This window comes from Miniopterus schreibersii (genome assembly GCF_964146895.1).
Source record: "Miniopterus schreibersii genome assembly, chromosome: 2".
NCBI classification, from domain to species: domain Eukaryota; kingdom Metazoa; phylum Chordata; class Mammalia; order Chiroptera; family Miniopteridae; genus Miniopterus; species Miniopterus schreibersii.
The window spans coordinates 167,379,988-167,406,225 of NC_138102.1; the positions used below are offsets into that span (position 1 = coordinate 167,379,988).

At 37.0% G+C, this 26,238-nt stretch overlaps 1 protein-coding gene across 1 annotated transcript; it reads left to right on the forward strand.

The window, feature by feature from the left end:
• Positions 1-15,927: 15,927 nt before the first annotated feature.
• Positions 15,928-25,556, forward strand: LOC308553394 (C-type lectin domain family 6 member A-like; the record flags this gene model as incomplete). Its single annotated transcript, XM_081129288.1, has 6 exons — positions 15,928-15,958; positions 16,639-16,731; positions 18,183-18,284; positions 22,501-22,652; positions 23,988-24,103; positions 25,412-25,556. 6 exons carry the CDS (start codon positions 15,928-15,930, stop codon positions 25,554-25,556), a joined length of 639 nt encoding a protein of 212 aa, XP_080985414.1.
• Positions 25,557-26,238: the final 682 nt, after the last annotated feature.

Consider the following 26,238-nt stretch of genomic DNA (forward strand, 5'->3'; position numbering starts at 1 on the left):
AAGTTTTATAATTTCTATGTATAGATTGCCACTCAAAATGGTTCCTGACATCTTTGTAATCCCCTTTTCACTTAAGTTCTTACACATCATTTTCTTTCTACAACATTATAAAATATATGATATTTACAATAAAGCCTGCAATTCATGCTTTAGTATAGTAGTTGTAATTAATCATGATAAAGCTGATTCTTGCCAGGACTATCCCAATATGGCCTAAAATTGTACTCTGATTTTCTTGATTTAACAGAGTAATTAATTATATTTACCACTCACTTCTTGACTATATCATAAGTTGAGTTATTTTTATAAGGGTCTGATTTTATACATTATATGTAGAATTTACCAGTTTACTTCCCAGAAAGCAACTTATATCACAATTCTGGGAAATTTCTGGGGAAACTTTATTTACAATGAGCTTTTCCCATTAGTATTTCAATAATATGGGGATGGGATGTAGGGAGGGCAAAAAGGACCTCTTTTCTAAATGCCTTTGATTGTCAGAGTGGAAGGTGTGCTTGACCTGGAGTGAGATGGAGGGCGATAATATTATCAGTGCTGCAACTTTTCTCCTTCCTCCCCCTTCCATTGTATGAATGTGGTTCAGAGTCCATTTTCTTTCATTTTCCCTAGAACACTATTAAATCAAGATTGTATGTAGCAGCTTTTATGTAAGATTTGTGTTTAAGAGTGACATTTAAGTGAAAAAGCATCTAGCTTTGTCCCAATCAATGGATAGAATTGTGAAAAATAACAAACTAGTTTATAGCCACTAAGTTTTGGGGTGGTTTATTATTTAGCAATATATAACTGAGACATCTTCAAATTATTTTGCAGTTTTGAACTGAGATCCTGAAAATAATGAAATACATTCAATCACACTGCTGCCTCTAAAAAGATTAGTAACAATTTCATAATAAGAGGAGATTAATTGTACTATCAATAAATAAAATGCAATATTAAAATGTTTAATTTTTATATAATTTAATACATATTATTGTAGAATGGGTTTGTTATATTATGTTATATTACATCATAGGTTGTGGTTCTTAAATGTATGTACAATATTAAGTATGCATAGAATAATTTTTTTCTATTATTAGGGATGCACAATCAAAAAATTGTTTTGAGATCACTATTCTAGAAAAATGCACATATAAATAAATAAATCTACCAATGCTCCAAGCTCTTTTGGTCAAATTGCCCTTAGTAAATGGAAGAGGGGGCAGAAACTCATTGGAATGTCCAGTACAGGGAAAATACTTTTCCCACTGGGACTGAAATGATCAACCTGGATGATTTCTCTAAATGTGGGAATCTCCTGACACCCGACAGCTCTTCAGGGCTGGTATAATATTAATTTTCATTACATGATCTCAATACCAAAACATTAATAGTTCTGTTTTTGCCAATATGGAAATCATTGGTGGTGCACACTTTACCAAGATAAATTTAATGACTCCAGGATGGAAGAAATAATGTGACCATGCAACTGTTAAACCAAATGTTCAGTATAAGGATTTGATTAATCATAATCTGTCCACAAAATGAAATGCTCTACAAGTTAAAATTTTTGCAAGTGGGATTTTATAATTAGGACTTTGGCATATATTGTCGGTCTATTTATCCCTTCTTCCTTGCAAGCAAAACTTCAGTGTTGTTTAAAGAGTCACTTTCCTCAAGTATCCCAGGTGCCTTGGGATGCTAACCTCAGATTCAGCTCCCTGGGAGAATACTGACTAATCAATCCAAGGTGATCAAAATAACCACCGATTGGTGGTTTAGCCATAGGCACAAATTGCAAAAGTTATTCCCATCAACTACCTCCCCCTTTTTCTCAGAGAAATTATGGAGTTTATCTCCCTCTCCCAAAGAGTATGAACAGAGAAGTATGTAGCTCTATTTGCTACTGATAGTCATGCTATGATCATGATGGGAACTAGCCTTAGGTTGACAGGAACACCATGGATACCAGAGTAGAACAATGGAAAGAACCTGGTTCCTTAAGGGTGTTGTTGAGCAAAGGAATCAACTATTCCTGAAACACATTCTACTCTGAATTCCATTAACATATATCTGTTTGCCAGCTCTAAAATTTCATACAAATGAAATAATAAAGTATGCACTTTTGTTTCTACCTTCTTTTGCTCAGCATGTTTGTGACATTTGTACAAGTTTTTGTATTTTTTCAGCAATAAATTCAATTTTATTGTTGACTTGTATTCTATTGTACAAATAGATCACAATGTACTATTCATTCTCCTGTGGTAACCTTTATGTTCTTCCTAGGTTTTAGTTATGAATAAATCTGCTATAAATATTCTTTCATATGTATTTTGTGGATGTATATTTTTATTTCTTTGGATATATTCCTAGGATGAAATGTATCCACCATTATAGTATCATAAAGAATAGTTTTACTGCCCTAAAAATCCCTGTGCCCCACCTATTCATACCTTCCCCCCTTCCCCATGACCCCTGGCAACCCCTGACCTTTTACAGTTTCTAAATTGTTGTCTTTTTCCAGATTGTAATGTATGTAGGATCATACAGTTAGTAGCATTTTCAGACTGGCTTTTTTTTTTTTTTTAAGATATCTTTATTGATTTTAGAGAGAGGAAAGGAGAGGGAGAGAGAGAAAGAGAAACATCAATGATGAGAGAGTCATCATTGATCAGCTGCCTCCTGCAAGCCCCTGACTGGGAATCGAACCCCGATCGCCTGGATCCTAGGTAGACGCTCAACCGCTGAGCCATGCCCGGCTGGGCTCAGACTGGCTTTCTTCACTTAGCAATATGCATTTAGGGTCCCTCCATGTCTATTTGTGGCTTGAAAACTCATTTCTTTTTATTGCAGAAAATATCTCAGTGTATGAGTGTATTACAGTTTATTGATTCAACGATTATAGGACACCCTGGTTGTTTCCAGTTTGGGGAAATTATGACTAAAGCTGTTATAAGAATTATGTGCAAATTTTTGTGTACATGTTTTCAGTTTATTTGGGTAAATATCTTGGATTGTATAGTAAGTCTAAGTTTAGCTTTGTAAAAAACTGTCTAACTGTCTTTTAAAGTGGCTGTATTATTTTTCATACAGTAAGATTCATTCCCACCAGCAATGAATGAGACTTACTATTTCTCCACATCTTCACCAGCATTTGATATTGTCTGTGTTTTTGGATTTTAGCCATTTTAATACGGATTTAGGGTGTTATCTTGTTGTTTTGATTTATAATTTTGTAATTATAAATTAATTTTTTTTGTAGAAAATAGTCTGTTCAGATCTTTTGCTCATTTTTAAATTGGGTTGTTTTCTTATTGTTGCATTTTAAAAGCTTTTTGGATATTTTGGATACAACTTTATCAGATATTTTAAAATTTTGCTTAGGATTTCTTCTTTGGCCCAGCCGCGCGTGGCTCAGGGGTTGAGCGTTGACCTAGGATCCAGGTGATCGGTGTTCGATTCCCTGTCGGGGCACATGCCCGGGTGGCGGGCAGCAGCCGATCGATGACTCTCATCATTGATGTTTCTGTCTGTCTCCCTCTCCTTTCCTCTCTCTGAAATCAATAAAGATTAAAAAAAAAGAAAAAAGATTTCTTCTTTGATTCGTGTTATTTAGAAGTGTGCTATTTAATCTCACCGTTTATTTTGGGATTTTCCAGCTATCTTTCTGTTATTGGTTTCTAGTTTAACACCACTGTGGGCTGAACACAGACACTGTATGATTTCTATTCTTTTAAAATTTGTGTTTTATGGTCCAGAATATGGCCTATCCTGATGAATGTTACATTTGAGTTTGAGAAGAATGTGTACTCAGTTGTTTCTGGATGAAATTAATGGCAACTAGATTCAGTTGACTAATGGTGCTGTTCAGTTTAATTAAATTCTTACTTATTTCAGTCCAATGGATCTGTCAAAACTGGGAAAGGGGTGCTGATAGATCCAACTGTAATAATGGATTTGTCTATTTCTCCTTGCATTTTTATCAGTTCTTGCTTCATGTACTTCTTTGTTCTGTTGTCAGGTGCATTCACATTAAAGTTTGTTATGGTTTCTTGGAATATTCACTCCTTTATCATTAGGTAATGCCTGTCATTATCCCCGATAATTTTTCTTGCCCTGAAATCTGCTTTGTGTGACATTATTATAGCTACAGATTTATATGCAAATATAATATATATAGCTAATTATTATAGCTTTTTTTTTTTTTTTTTTAAGACTGTTTTTAGAGCATTTTAGGTTTACAACAAAATCAAGAGCGAGGTACAGAAAGTTCCCATACATCTCTTGCTCCAGACATGAATAGCCCCTCCTTTATCAACATCACTCACCAGAATGGTATATTTTTTCACCATGGATGAATCTACATGGACATATCATAATAACCCAAGTCCATAGTTTACATTAGGGGTTCACGCTTGATGTTGTACATTCAGTGAGTTTGGACAAATGTTCAATGGCATATATCCAACATTATAATCTCATACAAAGTATTTGCACTGCACTAAAAATCCCCTGTGGTCTGCCAGTTCATCTCTCCCCATCTCACACTGCAACCATTGATCTCTTTCTTGCCTTTTCCAGAATGTTATATAATTCTAATGACACACTATGCAGCCTTTTCAGATTGGCTTCTCTCACTTTGTAATATGCATTTGAAGTTCCTCCGTGTCTCTTTGTGGCTAAATGGCTCAGTTCTTTTTAGCCTGAATAACAGTCCATTGTCTGGATGTGCTATGGTATATTTACTCATTTACCTACTGGTAGACATTTTGGCAATTATGAAGAAAGCTGTTATAAACATGTATGTGCAGGCTTTTATGTGGACAAAAATTCTCAACTCATTTGGGTAAATACCAAAGTGTGTGATTATGGATTGCATGGTAAGAGTATTTTAATTTTGTAAGAAACCATCAAACTGGATTCCAAAGTGCCAGTTCTGTTCCATTTTTCTGTGTCAGTTTTTCTGCAGATACTATATTGTTTTGATTATTGTAGCTTTTGTAGTATAATTTGAAGGCAGGGAGTGTGGTAGCTCCAGCTTTGTTCTTTTTTTCTCAGGATTGCTTTAGCTATTTAGGTTTATTTGTGGTTCCATAGAAGTTTGATGGTTTTTCTGTCCTATTTCTTTGAGAAGTGCCAATGGGATTTTGATAGGAATTGCATTAAATCTGTGTACTGAGTTGGATAATATGGCCATTTTAACTATATTAATTCTTACAATCCACAAACATGAAATATCTTTTCATTCCTTTGTGTCTTCTTCAATTTCTTTCAATAATGTTTTGTAGTTTTCAGTGAACAGGTCCTTCACATCTTTTGTTAAGTTTATTCATAGGTGGTTTATTTTTTTTGTTGCTATTGCAAATAGAATTATTGGTCCCCCCCCCCCCCGAAATTTCATTGCTAGTATGTAAGAACACAATGGATTTTTATACACTGATTTTGTTTCTTGTAATATTATGGCATTTGTTTATTGTTGCTAATAGCTATTTGGTGGAGTCTTAAGTATTTTCTATATAAAGACTCATATTATCTTCAAAAAGTGACAATTTTACTTCTTCATTCCCAATTTAGATGCATTTTTTTTCTTGCCTGTTTGATCTGGCTAGGACTTCTAGTACTATGTGGAAAAACAGTGGTAAGAGTGGGCATCCTTTCTTGTTCCTGGCCTTAGAAAAAAAGCTTCAGCCTTTTAGCATTCAGTATGATATTAACTGAGGGTTTGTCATATATAGCCTCCATATATGAGCATAGAGGTACTTTCCTCTATGCCCATTCTACTGAGTGTTTTAATTATAAAATGATGTTGTATCTTGTCAAATATTTTTTCTGCATCTATTGATATGATCATATGACTTTTATCCTTTATATTTTTAATGTGGTGTATCACATTGATTGATTTGTGCATGTTGAACCATCCTTGTGCCCCTGGAATGAACCTCATGGATGTATTATCTTTTTAATTTAGTGTTTTATTCAATTTGCTGGTATTGTGTTTAGCATTTTTTGCATCTATATTTATTAGAAATATTGCTCAAAAATAGTCTTTTTGTGTGTGTTGTCTTTGCCAGGTTTTGATACCAGGGTAATGTTGACCTCATAAAATGAATTAGGATGATTTGCCTCCTTTTAAATTTTTTGGAAGAATTTGAGGATAGGCATTAAATCTTCCTTGATTGGTAGAATTCACTAGTGAAGCTGTCTGGTCCTGGATTTTTACTTTTTGGAAGATGTTTGGTGACTGTTTCAATTTCCTTACTGTTGATTAGTCTATTTAGATTTTCCAGTTCTTCATGATCCAGTCAAGGAAAGTTATATATTTCTAGGAACTTGTCCATTTCTTCTAGGTAATTGAATTTGGTGGTGTATAGTCTTCCATACTATTCTCCTATAGTCCTTTGCATTTCTGTAGTGTCCACTGTAACTTTTCTTTCATTTCTGATTTTGTTTGAGTCTCTTCTCTTTTTTCCCTTAATGAGTCCAGCCAGAGCTTTGTAAATTTTACTAACCTTTTCAAAGAACCAATGTTTTGTAGCATTAAATTTTTCTATTGTCTTTTTGTTCTCTATTTGAATTAATTCTGCTCTAATTTTTCTTATTCCCTTCCTTCTACTAACTTTTGCCTTGGTTTGTTCTTTTTTTCTGATGGCTGTGGCTAGGGCTTTCAGTACTATGTTGAATTAGAGTGGTGAAAGTGAACATTCTGTCTTGTCCCTGATCCTAAGGGAAACGTGTTTTGTTTTCCCCCATGGACTATGATGTTATCTGTGTGTTTGTCATATATGGTCTTCATTATATTGGGTCTGTTCTTTCTATTCCCACCTTGCTGAGAGTTATCATAAATGGGTGCTGAATTTTGTCAAATGTTTTTTTTCTGCAATGGGATTAAATACACACACACACACACACACACACACACACGGATATTTTTTCCCCATTGCTTTTTCAGAGAGAGTGGAAGGGAGAGGGGAGAGAGAAAAACATCGATGTGAGAGAGATACATCAATTGGCTGCCTTCTGCCCATGCCCTGACCAGGGCCAGGGATCCAGCTTGCAACCGAGGTACCGAGGTATGTGCCCTTGGCCAGAATTGTACTTGGGACCCTTCAGTCTGTGGGCCAATGCTCTAACTACTGAGCAAAACCACCCATGGCTGCAATGGGATTTTTATCCTTTATTTGTTTATGTGGTGTATCACGTTAATTGATTTGCAGATATTGTACCAACTTTGCATCCCAATAATAAATCCCACTGTTCGTGGTAAAAGTTGGTGGTCTAGTTTCATTCTTTTGCATGTATCTGTCCAATTTTCCCAGCACCACTTATTGAAGAGACTGTCCTTACTCCACTGGATACTCTTGCCTCCTTTGTCAAATATTAACTGACCATAATGGCATGGGTCTGTTTCTGGGGTCTCTGTTCTGTTCCATTGATCTATATGCCTGTTGTTGTACCAATACCAGGCCGTTTTGATTACAGTGGCTTTGTAATACAGTTTGAAGTCCGGTAATGTGATCCCTCCCACTGTTTTTTTTTCTCAAGATGGCTGCAGCTATTAGGGGCCTTTTTTAGTTCCATATAAATTTTCGAAATGTTTGTTCTAGGTCTGTGAAATATGCTGTTGGTATTTTAATAGGAATTGCATTGAATGTATAAGTTCCTTTGGGTAGTATGAACATTTTAATGATATTAATTCTTCCAATCCATGAGCATGATATATTCTTCCACTTGTTTAAATCTTCCTCTATTTCTTTTTTCAGTGTCACATAGTTTTCGGAGTACAGGTCTTTTACATCCTTGGTTAAGTTTATTCCTAGTTATCTTAGTTTTTTAGTTGCAATGGTAAATGGTATTGCTTTATTAGTTTCTCTCTCTGAAAGTTCATTGTTGGTGTATAAGAATGCCATTGACTTCCAGATGTTGTTTTTGTATCCAGCTACCTTGCCAAATTCATTTATCAAATCTAGTGGTACTTTGATGGGGTCTTTAGGGTTTTCTATGTACAATATCATGTTATCTGCAAATAATGACAGTTTTACTTCCTCCTTTCCAATTTGGATACCTTTTATGTTTTCTTCCTGTCTGATGGCTATGGGAAGGACTTCCAGTACTATGTTGAATAAGAATGGTGAAAGCAGACATCCCTGTCTTGTTCCTGTTTTTAAGGGAAATGGTTTTAGTTTTTGCCCATTAAGTATGATGTTGGCTGTAGGTCTGTCATATATGGCCTTTATTATGTTGAGGTATGATCCCTCTATTCCCACTTTGCTGAGAGTTTTTATCAGAAATGGGTGCTGGATTTTGTCAAATGCTTTTTCTGCTATTGATATGATCATATGATTTTTGTCCTTCATTTTGTTTATGTGGTGTATCACAGTTATTGATTTGCGGATATTGTACCAGCCTTGCATCCCCAGAATAAATCCCACTTGGTCATGATGTATGATCTTTTTAATGTATTGCTGGATCTGGTTTGCTAGTATTTTAGTGAGGATTTTAGCATCTATGTTCATCAGGGATATTGGCCTGTAATTTTCTTTCTTTGTAGTATCTTTTTCTTGTTTGGGGATTAGGATGATGCTGGCCTCATAAAAAGAGTTTGGAAGTTTTCCTTCCTCTTGAATTTCCTGGAATAGTTTCAGTAGATTAGGTGTTAATTCTTCTTTGAATATTTGGTAAAACTCGCCTATAAATCCATCTGGTCGAGGGCTTTTGTTTGCTGGGAGTTTTTTGATTACTGCTTCAATTTCATTAGTTGTTATCAGCCTATTCAGGTTTTCTGCCTCTTCTTGATTCAACTTTGGAAGGGTGTGTTCAGCTTAGGAATTTGCCCATTTCCCCCATGTTGTCCAGTGTGTTGGCATATAGTTTGCTCATAATATTTTCTTACAATCCTTTGTATTTCTGTTGGGTCAGTTGTTATATCGCCTCATTCATTTCTAATTTTATTTATTTGGGTCCTCTCTCTTTGTTTCTTAGTGAGTCTGGCTAAAGGTGCATCAATCTTATTTACCTTTTCAAAGAACCAGCTCTTGGTTTCATTGATTTTTTGTATTGTTTTCTTAGTCTCTATGTCATTAATTTCTGCTCTGATTTTTATTATTTCCTTCCTTCTACTTCCTCAGGGCTTTTCTTGCTGTTCTCATTCTAGTTCTCTTAGTTGTGTTAGATGGTTCATTAAATCTTTTTCTTGTTTCTTGAGATAGGCCTGTAATGTTATGAACTTTCCTCTCAGGACTTCTTTCACTGTGTCCCATAGATTTTGGGTTGTTGCCTGTTCATTTTCGTTACTTTCCATGAAGTGTTTGATTTCTTCCTTGATCTCATTGGTAACCCATTCATTGTTTAATAACATGCTATTTAGCCTCCATGTGTTTGAATATTTTTGAGTTTTTTTATACCGGTTGATTTCTAGTTTCATGGCATTGTGATCCGAGAAGATGCTTGATATGACTTCAATCTTCTTATATTTGTGGAGACTTGCCTTGTGGTTGATTTTTGAGAATGTTTCATGTGCACTTGAGAAGAATGTGTATTCTGCTGCTTTGGGGTGAAATGTTCTGTAAATGTCAATTAAATCCATTAGGTTGAGTGAGTCATTTCAGGTCTGCATTTCCCTGTTGATTTTTTGTCTTGATGATCTGTCCAATGCTGACAGTGGGTTGTTAAAGTCGCCCACTATGATTGTGTTGTTGTCAGTCTCCCCTTTAAAGTCCCCCAAGAAATTTTTTATATATTTAGGTGCTCCTATATTGGGTGCATAAATGTTCATAGGGGTTATTTCCTCCTGTTGGATTGATCCCTTTAGTATTATGTAGTGACCATCTTTGTCTCTTGTTATGGTTTTTATTTTGAAGTCTGTTTTGTCAGAAATAATTATTGCTACTCCAGCTTTATTTTCCTTTCCATTTGCATGGAATATTTTACTCCATCCCTTCACTTTTAGCCTGTGTGAGTCTTTTGCTCTCAGGTGGGTCTCTTGTAGACAGCATATATTTGGGTCCTGTTTTCTTATCCATTCAGCTACCCTGTGTCTTTTGATTGGACCATTTATTCCATTTACATTTAAGGTTACTATTGATATCAACTTATTTAATGCCATTTTCCCCCTTTATGCTGATGTACCTTTCTCTCACTATTCCTTCTTTTTCTTAGAGCAGTCCTTTTAGCATTTCTTGCAATGCTGGTTTGGTGGCACTGAACTCCTTTAGCCTTTTTTTGTCTGGGAAGCTCTTTATTTCACCTTCAATTTTAAATGATAGCCTTGCTGGATAAAGTAATCTTGGTTGCATGTTCTTGCTTTTCATTACTTTGGGAACTTCATGCCACTCCCTTCTGGCCTGAAGAGTTTCTGTTGAGAAATCAGCCGTCAGCCTTATGGGGGTTCCCTTGTAGGTCACTGCTTGTCTCTCCCTTGCAGCCCTTAATATTTTCTCTTTGTCCTCGACATTTGCCATTTTAATTATGATGTGTCTTGGAGTGGGTCTCTTTGGGTCCCTCTTGTTTGGAACCCTCTGTGCTTCCTGAACTTGTGTGGCTTTCTCCCTCGCCAGCCTAGGGAAGTTTTCTTTCATTATTTCCTCCACCAAGTTCTCTATCCCTTGCTCTCTTTCCTCCCCCTCTGGCATTCCTATAATGCGAATGTTGTTGTGCTTCATGTTGTCCCAAAGCTCCCTTAGACTGTCCTCATGCTTTTTAAGTGTTTTTTCTTTTTTGCTGCTCTGATTGAGTGATTTTTTCTACCTTGTCTTCTAAGTCACTTATTCTATCTTCTGCTTCATTGAGCCTGCTTTTAATTCCTTCCAGTGCATTCTTGATATCAGATACAGCATTCTTTATCTCTGTCTGAGTTTTGGTTATGGTATGTATCTCTTTTTTCATGTTTTCACTAAGGTCCTCGATCTTATCATCTAGTGTCTTCTTAAGTTCCTTGAACATCTTCATAATCAATACTCTGAACTCCGTTTCTGATAACTTGCTTAACTTCATCTCATCGAAGTCTTTTTCTGGCGATTTTTCCTTTTCTTTAATTTGGGGGTTGTTTCTTTGTCTCCCCTTTTTGGTAGGTCTTAGTGTTTGTATCTATATATTAGATATATTTGCTGTCTCCCAGTCTTGTGGGATGGGATTTTGTCTTATGGGTCCAGTGGAGCCCAGAGGTGTGTTTTCCTTATACTTCTGAGCTCTTTGTTCTAGATGTGTCCCTCTTGTGGGTGTCCCTTTTGTGGTTTCTTTATGTTCTCTTGTTGTGGTTGGGTCTAGATTGTTATTGATCAGTCCTTGGGAGGACTCTCCTCTCAGGTTGACTAACTGTGTCTCAGCCCCAACCTCGTCATGTAAGCTGTTGTACGGATGCTGGCAAGGCAGGACAATACACAATTAAAATTCCAGGAAACAAGAGGTATCTTACAAAATATCTTGACAGTCACAATGAAAACAACCCTTGTGAAAATAGAACTGGGAGAGTGAAGGGAGAACACACACACACACACAAAAATGCTTAAAAAAAAGAAAGAGAAAGAAAAGTAACGCTTATAGAGAGATGTATATTGTTGTTAATACTGGTGAAAATTTAGAAAATAATAATAAACTAAAATGTAAAAAATAGAGAAGCTACTGGGAGATAACAGAAGCAGAGAAAAGATTCTGAAAGAAGGGCCAGCAAAAAATTAAGGGAGAGAATAGGAATAGGATAATAGTTGAAAATGAGAAAACAAAAATACAATAAAGAGAATAAGAGAAACTAACAATCGAACAGAAAGACAGGAAGACAGAAGGGAGGATAACAAAAGAATGAAAGAAAAGTAGAAAAAGCAAAAAGAAAAAGAAAAAAAGTTATGCCAATGGATCGAGAGGAGAGAGAGATATATAGCCCAGGCAGGGAGGGAGTCTGGTAAGAGATTTGGTGGAAATGATAGAGGGATGCAGTAAACTTGGTTATAATGATAAAGTCCCAATAGTTAAGCAGGGAATATCAAGAAAGTCTTGATTGTAGAAGCAAGGATAAAACAAAACAAAGCAAATAACCAAAACAAAACTAAAAACAAGCAAAGCAAAACAAAATTCTTTTATAAAAAAAAGAGAAAAAAGTTTAGTTAAAAAATGTTTAAAAAAAATTATTATAAAATTTAAAAAAGAAGAAAAAACAAATAAAATTTTCCCCGTTTCTCTTCTTCCTAAGGGAAAAAGAGAACAAGCAAACACAAACAAAAAACAAACAAATAAAACAACCACTGAAAACAAATAAACAAACAAAAAAGAAGAAAAAAAGACAATTAATCAGGTGAGTTTCTTCTGGGCAGCTTATGTTGTCTGAGGCTCTGTTTTGTGTGCTGATTTCCGTTCTCCTTGGAGGTACATGAGTATCAGCCAATGTGAGGAGCCGTCTAGGTTTGGCTCTGGTGTCCTTAGGTAGATGGTTGATCTGAGGCTCTCCGTGGGCCATCTCCTCTTGTAAGCTATTTTGCAACTTTGTAGTTGCCTGGTCTTGCTCCAGAGTCTTCTGTAGAGTCTTTAGGGTGCAGGGCGTCTAGTGTAGCCCAGGGTATCACTCCCCTTAGAGGTTTCACTGTCAGGCACTCACTGTGCGGGAGTTAGTCTCTGCTCCAAAGCTAGCTCCTCAGTCCCTACCCTGTCCTCCGATTCTAGTTCTCCAGGCCTGTCCTGCTGCAGCTTCAGATTGATTTCAGCCTGTTGCCTTTTCTGTTTGGGCCATTTCAGCAGCCTGGGCTCAGTGGGTTCGATTAAAGAACATTCCAGTGAGCCCTTTGCCTGCCCAGCCCCCAGCAGGGGTTTTCCGCGTTTCCTCCAGTTCCCAAACAATAGTCACGAGAGTCTTATTCTCGTAAAGTCTGTGACCTGCTCTTTCTTCCCCCTCAGGACTGTGCCCTGTAGGTGTGTCTGGGGCCTCAGTGAGCTGGACCCGTCCCTTTCCTGTTGGGGGCGGTGCTCCCAGGCTGCAGGAGAGGTGGCAGGCTCTGCCCCTCCTGCCCAGCTTTGGTTGGCTGGACACGTCAGGCCGGCCCCAGCCCCCGCTGGTCTGTCCATGAAGCGCACTCTGGGAAGGTGGGAGCCAGTTCCTCGATCAGAATCAAAAAATGCACAAAGCAACACACAGGCAGAGAGTCTGCCCTGCAGGGTCCTGCCTCCCACGCGCCAAGGCACCCAGCCGGATGGGACCCAAAGTCAGCTCCGTGCAGCTCCCCACACTGCTGGTCTCAGCAAAGCTGGGGAGGCTTTATGCGCCACCACGGCGCCCCTCAGGGCTGGTCACAGGTCCCAGCCTCTCCCCAGCAGGAGCTCAGCACCACCAGGGCGCCCTCAGGGCTGGTCACAGATCCCAGCCTCTCCCCAGCAGGAGCTCAGCACCACCAGGGCGCCCTCAGGGCTGGTCACAGATCCCAGCCTCTCCCCAGCAGGAGCTCAGCACCACCAGGGCGCCCTCAGGGCTGGTCGCAGATCCCAGCCTCTCAGCACCAGGAGCTCAGGGCAGGGAGGGCTCCTCCCCTCCCCTCCACCACGCAGATTCAGCACTTTCTGGGGCTCAACACACTGCCTTACAGGGAGGCAGAGGGTCCCCGTGTGCGCCGCTCAGTGCAGTCCTTTGGCCCCTTAGTACTCGGGTGCCACAGACCTTGGGGCAGCCTTCCCTGTGGTCGGCACCCCGAGCACTAGACGCCGGTCGAAGCCGCCACTAGAAGCTCTGTTTCCTAGGAAGGCGCCGTCCGCCGTCAGAGGCTTTGTTTCCTAGGAAGGCGCCGATCCCTCCAGGACTCACCGCTTCCTGGGGTCTCTCTGCCCTGTGCACGGGGCGCCCCTTCCCCTCTCTGCTCCGGGTGTGGGGTCCCCACTTTTGGATGCCGTCGGCACCCCCGAGAGGAGGGAGCTTTGCAGCCTCCAAGCCTCCGGGCTCGGCGCCTAGCACAGGCTTCAGGGGGCCTCCCCCTTCCTACCCCCCCCCCCTGTCTTACTGGACTCCCTGATGTTTCTTTAGTGCTCCCCACTCGCACTCCGTCCACTCAGGTATGTTTCTCTCTTTTTTCCAAGCTCGCTACGTAGGATTTTAGAAGTAAATTGAGTCTGTTTCTCACAGGGCCGCCATCTTCCCTCTCTGTTGTTTCTTGATACAGTTTTGAAAGACTGTATGGATCGCTTCTCGGCCTTTCGGCTAAGATCAAGTGTGAAAGACTGTACAGTATGTTTCTAGGAATTTATCTATTTCTTCCAGACCATCCAATTTTTTGACATATAGTTGCTTGTACAATTTTCAAAAGGGAAACCCAATACTGCTTACTTGGAAAGGAATTTGTTCAGATTTCTGATTCACCAATCATATCTTTTTAAAAAGAGTTTAAGCCAAAACAGAAGAATATTCATTTTGTCTAAAAGCATATGATTTTATATTCAGTCAATACTAGTTATTATCTTCTCTGTTGCTAGTTTTTGCATTAGTTCCCAGCCAGACTCAAATATTCTAAATTTTTTTGTTCAACTGACCTGAACCTATCCGCAATTCGGCTTTTGCTCCAATTCGCTATTTTCTCTATCAGCTTTTGCTTTACTTTATTTTATATTTTATTTTGGTGTATTGCCCCTTTCTGACTTCACTACTACCATTCAAAGGTTTGCCAATAGCAATCTAGAAATGTATATGGAACAGAGGAATGGGAAAAAGCAGAGAGAATGGAGCACAGGTTTGCCAATGGTCAAGGCCATTATGTGATTAGGAGAGCCTACATTGGAGATGAGCAAGGAAGCAACGAAGTCTTTAAACTGCATTTTCTGCATATGGCCAAGGAGCATGTTTTCTTTTCCTGGACCAACAAGTAACCCAATCCTTGGGTTGTGTTTTTTCATCTCTGATGGGAACTGAAAACAGGTGGTGATATTTTATAACCACTTCTTCTTCTCTCTTTATGAGTGATCTGCTGCATCTCAAACCAGCCCTAGGGACAATTAACCAGGTTTTTAATTCTGTCCTCAATGTCTATTTCATGATCAGCTATAATTATCTATTTAAAAATCTTGTTGAGTTTAATATTTATTTATCCATGGTAGTCAAAACTATTTTTCTTGTATTCAAGACTCACTTGAGAATGTAATGTTTCTGATGTTAATAGAAAGGTCTTCACTCTGGAGACTTCATTTTAAGAAGGATCCTCAAGCCCTTGAGTAATAACAAGGAACTTGTGAAGCCTGCATCTGATGTTATGCCCCTTCAAGCTTTCCCTTACCTAATCAGGGAAATTATAAGATATGACTAACCTCTGCTCAATACTTGATGCGTCAAGAATGTTTAATTACTTTTGCAGATAAATTTCAGAACCTTCCATGTTGCTATCATATTCCTGAACCATGTCCACAGATTTTTAAGTAATTTACTATATTAACATATTTTCTAAGCCATACCTGTTCAATCAAACTTTTGCTCACTTCCTAGGACACTGTCCAACACATGTAAAATCCAATGTAAAGATTGGCTAGGGAGCACTTAAATTAACTAAAGCCTACAAATAAATTTCTTTCAGGGTATATAAAAATTTCTATTTTGCATGCTAGAATAAATAGGAATCAGAGAGAGAAATTTTATGTCAGAAACTGAACAAATGATCTGAACATTCTCATCAAAGTTTTCATGAACTGTTTTGGGTATGTTTCTCAATTTCCTCTTATTTTTCTCAATGTTTTTAAATAGCTGGAAACTATTCTAAACCTCAACTTCTTCTTTGAAGGCACACTTTATATTAGAGGTTTCTTAGCCTCATCAGAGTGTTTAGCTGTTTGTCTCATCTCTGGCCTATTTGAATGAAGCCAAGGCTCTGGGTAACATCTTCAGACACACACACACACACACACACACACACACACACACACACACACACACACACAAGAGGATCCTGGGATTTCTGAACACAGGGAGTCCATATAATGGTGCAAGAAGGGCAATCTCAAGGTAGAGGTGAGCATTCCTTTTCTTAATTCCAGAGAGAAAGGTAAAAGCATCTGATGAGATGAAGAGTTTTCTGGAGAGAAGAGGTAGACAATGAGCAGACTGAAGGGCTAAAGATTGGACCACCATAGCAGTCATGAGAAGTTAGAAGAAAGAAACATTCCTCAGAGTGAGAAGTACTCTACAGAATAAGAAACCAAATAATACGGTGGTATGAGAAGTAGGAGACAAAAGTGATGTTTTGAGAAAGATGGGGAATCCATGGGTGAATGTCATATTTAAGAGGAAAGAAAAGGGGAGTAGAAATTACAGTTGATTGAGGATGACTTTTCCCCAGATTGTTTAGGACTTCAGGGCTACTACCTGGTCATTTATTCTGAGGGAGTTTCTTTTTTTAAATTTTATTTATTTATTTTATTGAATTTATTGGGTATACATTGAATAATAAAATTATGTAGGTTTCAGGTATACAATTCTACAATACATCATCTGTATACTGTATTGGTGTTTACCACCCCAAGTCAAGTCTCCTCCCATCGCCATCTGAGGGAGCTTTTAAGCTCTTTTCTTCTTTTAGGTTTTTAATTAATATGAGATTCTTCATGTAATTTCTTCATGACTCTAAGCATCTTAGGAACTCTGGCTTCTCGGGCCCTTTGGTAATTGCATTTGTCTTGCATCTCTGACAGAAAAGGCAGTATGGTGGTTCCAAGTGAAGATCTGGTCTGTTGCTGTGATTTCCATAGCACTCCTTAGTGTTTGTTTCATTTTGAGTTGTGTGGGTAAGTTCTTCACTGAGGTGACTGACACTCTGTTGATTCCTTTCCCTATTGTGTTCTATAGAGATTTCCTAAGGTATGTTCTCCCTTATGCCATTCATATGTTAGCTGTTACTTGGAATGCCATGCTTTTCTTGATTTCTTCTCTTCTTCCTCCATCTTTTAATAATTGATTCTGTTTCCAGGTATATTTCACTTGGTTTTATTAGTATATTCTCAATCATGACATCACATATGGATGGATGTTAATTATAATCATCTCTAAGACATCATTTTCCACTACATGGTTCACTAGTGATGACATGTTCTGTAGTTACAAAAGCCCTCTGTTGAGAATGCAACTAAAATTGCTATTATACTTTAGAATAGCCTCTTTGACTTTCTTGTGTGAGTCTTTTCTAATATAAGGAGAGTAAGTATTCAGATGAAATATTGGAGATGTAAGAGAATAAAATAATTTCTTTTCTGTTCCATTTGCCTCCAAATAAATATTTCAAATACATTTTGTGAGAAATCTTGAACACTTTTTTCTCTCTAATCTATAATTTTGTTCTCTGTTCACTGATAAAGTGATTAAAAATAGTTATTAAATAGTCTGGAAAGAAGTGAAAGTGACTTCATTTGTCAAATAGGTCATGTTTGAAGTTCCCTTCAGATATAAATTTCTTGGTCTTTACTAAAACACAGCTAATTATCATAAAGTTAGAATCTGCTTCATAAAGTTAGAATATGCTTCTCTGAAAGAGAGAAGAAGGTTTAAGAATAGTTATTTTATTAATCAAGAGGAAGCAGATTTTCAGGACTCCAAAGCCTAGGCTAAGAGAGAGGTAGAAAGGTTTGCCAGTATCGAGCTTCAGTAGTGGAAGTCAACACAGAAATGAATGAGGAATCAGTTCAGGACCTGAGAGAGAACAAGTCTCGCTCAATGTGCACACCCTTGAATATAAAACTTAATGTTTATTTCAGACATTTAAAATGTCTCTAAATGTTTAAAGGCTCCTCTTAGTTTCTATTTAGCCCATATGTTTATCTGTCACTACCAACAGTCAGAAATTTTAGAAAATATAAAAATAATCTGCATGCTTGCCTCACGATTATGAAAATTAAGGAGAAGTAGACCTCCAGTGGGTCAACAGATATCTATAGATTATTTTTTGACAGTCTCTGTTCTAGGTGTTTGTGATTAATATATGTAGAAAAGAGATAGAATCTCTGTCCTAGAATATAGAGCTTACATTTCAATGGGAAAAGAGGGGAGGAAAAAGTTCAGGTTTATAAACAAATGAGATAAATAAATACAGACAAGCAGTAATCGAACATGGTCTTTATCGAGTTTGACTAGAGAAAAGACAATGGTAGCAGTTAGAGGGAGGCCTGCCTGGCACGGATTTATAGAGCACAGGGCTTTATAGCAAAAGGATGGATGGATACTAATCCTTCTTCCTCTTCCACAGGGACTTATCATTTTACACAAGGCAAAAATGACCAAAGGCTGTCTGAATTACGTACATATCACGCAAGTCTAACTTGCTTCAATGAAGGGACAAGGGTGACAGGTAAGGCGTTGCAATTCTTAACAGACTTTCTGTTTCCTCAGAGAAAGAGAGGTCAGGGCTGAGCTCAAGACTCGTTTATTCTGTTTTTAAAAAATAAAGTCTCTGCTTGGATATCTCTAAACTTACATGTTCACATCAGGCTCTAGATTTGCCCTTCCTTAGACTTCTTGAGATCAAGAAGTGCTATTACCATACACCATGCAATTTACTCAAGCCAACCCTGGAAATTCTTCATAAAAATTTGTATTTCAAAGTATCCTTACCCTCATCATTTGGAGAATATTTCTTTTTGTTATCTAAAGTTCCTAGTTAATAGCACCCATCTCCATTTCAAGTACCCACTTTATTACTGGTCAATTCGGATGTTGAAACATGGCTCAGGAAGAGACTGTCCTCACTTTAAAATATGGTGCGGGTACCTTTATATGTGGACAGTTAGAGTTGAATTCAAAATCGTGGCCTGCCTTGCATCATGTCTAGTGAGAAATGCCAAAGAAAGGCAAAATACATGTTTGTAGTGTCCTTATGGCCGTACGCCCTCTAAGTAAAAAAAAAAAACAAACAAATAGGTGTCAAACTCTTCGTATTCACTCCTCTGCTTTTATGGAAAAAAATCTATGAGAATTAAAGACAGCATGGAAGTTTCTGTTTCTACGACACGCTGGCATTTTTCTTTGTTTTTGTATTAGGTAAGAATACGGTGCATGGGAGTGGTGAGGAATGATTTTCATTACTCTCTCTGACATAGGGTTCTCTTGTCACTTTAAGGTTTGTTGTCATCGTTTTTAATCCTCACCTGAGGATATTTTTTCATTGCTTCTCAGAGAGAGTGGAAGGGAGAGAGAGAGAGAGAGAGAGAGAGAGAGAGAGAAACATCGATGTGAGAGACACACTGATTGGTTGCCTCCCGCATTCGCCCTGACCGAGGGCCAGGGATCAAGCCTGCACCGAGGTACCTGCCCTTGGCCAGAATCGAACCAGGGACCCGTCAGTCCTTAGGCAGATGCTCTAACCACTGAGACAAACCGGCCAGGGCTGTTGTTTTGTTTTTTATTGTGGAACTGGCACTTCTGGGGAGAAAAACATAATTGCATCAATATTGTCTTCATCTCACCATTTGAAGGCACTCCTATATCAACAACTGGAGTTTGAAAGACTGCCTCCTGGAGCAGCAGTGGGTACTTTAGCCTCTGCCTTCAGAATGCTCTGAAATGAATGAGACAAAAATGGATATTAAGTAAATTAAACCCACATCCAGCTGGCACAAGAGACTGTTATAGCCCTTCAAGCTGTTTGATACAAAAAATTCAAGTTATAGATAAGCTTATATTGAGAAAATGATTTTACATAATACCATGTCCGGAAATAAAAGAGCTCAGATTTTAAGAATATCCTTTCAAATTATTATTACAACAAAAAGTTAAAAGTCTAGCTCAGCCAGGCGTGGCTCAGTGGTTGAGCATCGACCTAGGATCCAGGAGATCGGGGTTCGATTCCTGGTCAGGGCACATGCCCGGGTTGCGGGCTAGGCAGCCGATCAATGACTCTCTCATCATTGATGTTTCTATCTCTCTCTCCCCCTCCTTTCCTCTCTCTGAAATCAATAAAGATATGTGGGTTTTTTAAAAAAAATCTAAACACAAAATTTCCCTTTTCATTAAAGGTAAAAAATAATTGAAATCCACATGTATCTTTTCCAATTTGTTGCCCACTCAGTCCCAGTGAGTGTTGAGATATTTAGAAATGTGAGCAAAGTCACAATTTCCTCAATAAGCCTGCACTTTGCCTACACCTGTGGTCTTTGAACTCTTTTGCTTGTCAACCCCCAGAAAGATCTTGAAAAACTTCATACCCCTTTACACAATTTAATCTGACATCTAAATTTTTTGGTCATGTAATAGAAGCAAAAGCTTTAATTTCTGGAACATTTTCAATGTTAACATTTAAAAACAAAACTGTTACATGTGTTTTAAAAATGTATCTCGGGTGTCTAGACACCATTACAAATCGTTAACCGCACTCCCATCATGTACGTAAAAAAAAGAAGAAAAACACACATTATTTAACACTCATGTGTCTTGCAACATTCTTTTCCGCCTTTGGAGGACTGACATTTACACAGCATTTCCCTGTCTGCCAAGATATGTAAATAAGAACGTCTAATATTTTTATTTCCTATGGAACATTAAGCTTTAAGTGTTATAAAATTTCTTCTGGATTGATTTATTACAGTTATTATCAGAATAGAATATTCCAACATTCCAAGTTTATTATAAATTTTGATAAATTATTACTAATAAAACAAAACTAGTGGAAGCCCATCTTTTAATGAAACAAATGGACTTTAAAAAATGCAATCAGATGTACTTACTATTGAATAATTTTACTACCAAAATGAGGTAGAAGTCAACATCAATTCTCGTCTTACTTTTCACTTTAGTGACACAATCTGATAAATGTTACTCATCTAAATAAATTGATAGGATAGAAAGTGCTCTGTTAGAATGTCACCCAGTTTTTTAGTTTTTTTGCCAAAAATCATATAGTAATCTAGTATCAAAAATTATTTGTAATAATCTGTTCACTGAGAATTTGATTAGGTAATTTTTCAATGTTGTTGACTATAAAGAATAAGAAATAAAATAATTTACAAAAGGTTTGTTTTCTTCTCAGTCAATAGTCACTTTCTCAATTTCTGGGAATTACACCAAAAAGAGGATTATATAAGTCTTATCAAATGACTATTAATTATATTTCTTTTTATACTTGCAAAGCACTTTGATTAGCTCATTATTCTCAGCACAACTGGAAAAATAAAACATCAATAATGTCAGTATAGCCTTTTGACAAATGCTTTCTTTCATCACAGCTTTTAGTGGTGTTGTCAACATTGGAACTGGAGATTTGGCATATTTAACATATGAAAAACGTTTGCCATATATAACTTAACTGACAAAGCCAATCTCCACCATCAATACAGTCTGCCTAATTAGACTTTTAAAATTAAAATATTGTTAATACACACTTTAAGGTGTATTATGGAAAGCAATCTTTAATAATGAACAGAATGCATAATTAAGATAAATTTCCAAAAGTGGACAATAGTAAGATGATACAGATATGGTCTATCTATTTTATTCATATTATTATATTATAAAAGGAAGAATAATTCTATAGGTTGTTTCTAATCATTTAATATGTACATTTTAATGCAATAACATTTAAAATGAATAAAATAGAGCTATATGTAACAACATAAATGGATTTTAGCAATGTGGAATAAAAAAATTAAGCCAAGAGGGCCACATATATTATGATACTTTTGAAAGATTTAAAATTCAACAAATCAAAACAACTTACTATTCAGGTATACATAAATATGTGCTAAAATTGTATATAAACATATATGTATACATGTATACTCAAAATAAGTCAGTGGATTGTATATGGTTAGCTAGAGATTTTTTTAATTCTAGGAGAATGGCAAACTGGTGTTTCTAAGGGGAAAGGAGAGAGAATTGATAATTTTTAAAACTCTTACATGCTTGATGCTGTGTAAAAAGTAGCAATAGGTAACATTTATGAGCAATTATTCCATGTTAAGCATCTTTTAAAGTGCTCTGCACATATTATGTGATTAAGTTTCCCTTTGGGTTTGGTACTATTGTTATTTCCATTTTAAAAATGAAATAAATAAAGCTCAAGGAGATTATGTAATTTGCCCAAAGGCATACATAATAAATGGTGGAGCCAGAATTCTAATGAGGCATAATTCTAATTCTCATAATCACCCTATGAATAATTCATTTCCATTTTAAAAACCTGAGGCTGTGGCTTGCCCAAGATTATTAAGTATAACTGGTATATGAGATACACCTTTATTAGGCATTTGTAACTCTGATAGAACTTGGTGCATCTAATGTATAAGAAATACAAAGAACAGGAAAAAATTGATAGTGATATTTTGGCAAAAAAATCCAGAGGAATTCTGAAGGGAAACCTTGGTAAATATTGAGGATTTAATATTAAAGAATGTTTATTTAAAAGCAATTCTGTGGCTCCAAATTATATAATTTAGGAAACAGTAAATACATGAATTAAGAAGTCTATCTCTAGAAAACAACCTGAAATCCTTGGAATTTCACATGTATAGAACTTGCCTCTTTAATCTTATTTGTCTCATTTTGTATTCACTCTTCCCTTTCATGCAACATAGAAAAAGTCTGGGGATGCTGCCCAAGTACTTGGAAACCTTTTGGTTCCAGCTGCTACCTCATTTCTAATGAAGAGAATTCTTGGTCTAAGAGTGAGCAGAACTGTGTTGGGATGGGGGCTCATCTGGTGGTGATCAACACAAAAGTGGAGCAGGTACTTTTGTTTTCTTTATTTTTCATTTTCATTTAAATAAAAGAAATTTAATTAAAAACAAAATTTATTATCTTAACTGTTTTTAAGTGTACAGTTCAGTAGTTAACTATATTCACATTGTTGCAAAAAGATCTCTACAATTTTTTTTATTTTGCAAAACTGACACTTTATACCCATTGAACAACAACTACCCATTTCCCCTTCCCTTCAGTTCTTGGCAACCACCATCTGCATTCTGTTCTAAAATTTGACTGCTTTAGATACCTTGTATAATAGAATCATACGTCGTTTTTTTTTTAAGTCTTCACCTGAGGATATGTTTTTACTAATTTTTAAAGAGAGAGAAAGGCAGAGAGAGGGGGAGATATCTATGTGAGAGAGAAACATTGACCTGTTGCCTCCCCTACAGGCCCCAACCAGGGATGGAACCTGCACCCAGGGTAGGTATGTGCCCTAACTGGGAATCAAACCCGCAACCTTTGGTGTGTGGGAGGAAGTTCCAACCAACTGAGCCACTCAGCCAGTACCACATGTTTTTTTGTTATATACCACATGTTTATCCATTTAAAACCATTGAGATATATAAAATTCCTGGGAAGATAACAATATTGTTCCTTGGTGAGCAGGGTACTTTTAAAAACAGAAATTAATGTCATGGAAATTTTTGTGTTCTATAATACCCTTGGCTGAGGAGCAGCTTCCCTCCCCCAGAATGGTTGCCTTATGTCAGAGAATCTCAGGACAATGCACAGGAAATTCTTAAGCCTGCACATTCAATCCAAAATTAATTTCACCTTATCTCAATCGGAAAACAATCTAGATAGATTAAAAAGGTAATGCAGAAGGCCCAGATGGAAAAATTAGACTAATAAGTTTTAAAGAAATAACCACTACAATTATCATCTAACAAGCATTCCTTTATGTTTAACTTTTTAAAGTAATTACTTCCTGGAGAATTACTACTTAGGAGGGTAGAGAAACAAATTTGAATTTTGATAACTGAAATGCAATTTCACTGATAAACAATGATAAATAAGATGGAACACATCTGAATGTATAAAATTTAAAAAATGGTTGAAAGCACAAAAACTGACATACATTTAAAAATTCTGTCTCAGTGAAGAGAAAAAATAAATTCTGTCTGAGATGGAAATTCATGGGTTCTAACTCCCTGCTTCCTGTAATGATGTTGGTGTTTCCAGCCTGTTCTCTTATCCAATGAGCTGTCATGACACTGTTCCTCACACCTTGCATTTAATTTTCTCTTTAGAGCTCTAAAGAACACTTATCCTATTCAATCTGGAAATTTTAGTCTATGACTTTTTTTTTATGCAGAATTTCATTGTTCAGCAGCTGAATAAATCACTGTCTTATTTTCTGGGACTCTCAGATCCACAAAGGAATGACAATTGGCAATGGGTTGATCAGACATCTTACATGGAAAATGTGAGGTGAGTACAGACTCACATTAATGAACTATGGGCTTTGTTTACATAAAAATGTAGGGAAAATTTGTTCATAGTCACTGTTAATGCTAATACTGACAATTATATTGATGCAGACAGATTCTAACAATTACTAAGCTCTTACTGAGTATATACATTGCCACACTTCAACTTCATGAAAACTTTATTTATTTTTATTTTTTTAAATTAAAATATATCTTTATTGATTTCAGAGAGAGGAAGGGAGAGGGAGAGACAGAGATAGAAACATCAATGATGAGAGAGTCATTGATTGAGCCCGCAACCTGGGCATGTGCCCTGACTGGGAATTGAACCCCGATCCCCTGGATCCTAGGTCAATGCTCAACCGCTGAGCCATGCCTGGCCGGGCTGAAAACTTTTTTAGAACTCATCTTACTGATGAAAAATGGATTAACTTTTCTGAGGTTAATAACTAGTAAGATGAGAAACAGGGCCTCAACTCCATGTCTAACTCCTAAGATGGTGCTCTTAATCATTACAGTTTGCTGCCTCTGAACATCTGTAGACACTTCAATTAAATTTTACTTCAATTAATAAGACTTAAAATATCTGTCAGAACTGTGTGCAATTCTTAGAGGATAATTATGTAGTAATACTATTTGTGGCTTTGAAAAAAATCTAGAATTTAATTATACATTATCTCATGTGATGCTCACATAATCTTATGAGCTATTTGGGGACCTGATTACGATTCCTATTTTTATAAATGAAGAACCAAATATCTGATGAGAATAAATTATTTTCTTATGATCAAAATAAGTTAGGAGCAAAACCAGGTCTCTTAATTCCAAAAACAAAGTCCTACCTCCCCACCCGGACCCCTTCACCCTTACTACAGATTGTATTCCTTGTAGGCAGGGTAACTTCTTATGACTAGACTCAAAGCTCCATGAGAATATAGGAATTTAGGGAGATGGTCAGAGTACACAAATTAAGCAAACAGCCTCTTTATTACCTGCCACTAAGAAATGAAAATTTTAACAACTCAGATCAGGATAAGGGCTCTTTATAGAGGAAGAAGTAAAGACCAGATTTTAGGTGAAAGGTCAAGATTACTCTATTTCATAAAAATTTGCCAAGAGTGTGTTAGAGGAGCAATTATAAAAGTGTGTGTTTACACTTGGGGTTTTGAGGAGGGCAGTATGAGGAGAGATCAGTCACTGGGGTGTTCTTTCACTCTGAACCCCATTCTCTTCAACCTCCAACACCATATACTTTCTAATCAATCACTATACATTCATTGAAGTGTTTTTATCCTCTGTTTCTCTTTAGATTATGGCACCACGGTGAGCCCAATTTTCCTGGAGAGGACTGTGCTTCAGTGGTTTTCTGGAATCCTAGAGGGTGGGGCTGGAATGATGTTTTCTGTGATTCTAAAAGAAGTTCAATATGTGAGATGAAGAAGGTTTTTCTATGAATAGAACTATATTCATTGTCACATTTTAAATGGAGACCTATTATAAAATGATAATTTCCTCTTGTAATTTATGTATAATTATTATCATAGAGGTTCATGGAAATATCCAGATGCCTTACTTTCTTTTCTTTTAATTTATCTTTATTGTTGACAGTATTAAAGATGTCCCCTTTTTATTCCCCATTGATCCCCTCTACTCCTCATCCAAGATGCCTTACTTTTTTTAATCGTTGCTTTTATAGTTTCCTCTTTTCCAATGATGGTAGGATGAACTCTTCTTTTTTGGTATTTTTCTTTAATTTTTTATACATTCTTTACTTCGTTCATACTTCTTTTTACAAACATTTCTTGGGCAAGGGATGGTACTATTTTGTCTATCAGAACACTTATAAGGAGGTAACTATTGAAAATTAAGATGGACGTTTCTCGAAGTGCCATTGAGAAATTCTTTTGGGCAAAATAGTAACTGAGACTGTAGTCATGTGGAGGCCTGGCAAGAGCTGAAGGATCTGCTTCCTAGAAGTCTCACTCTTATGGCTGGCAGCTTGGTACTGGCTTTTGCCAGAAGGCCTCAGATCCTCACCACAGGGGGTTTCTTGAGTGTTCTCATAATACGGTGACTGGCTTCCAACAGAGCAAGTAATCCAAGACAGCAAGTGAAAGTAGCAATGTCTTTTATGAT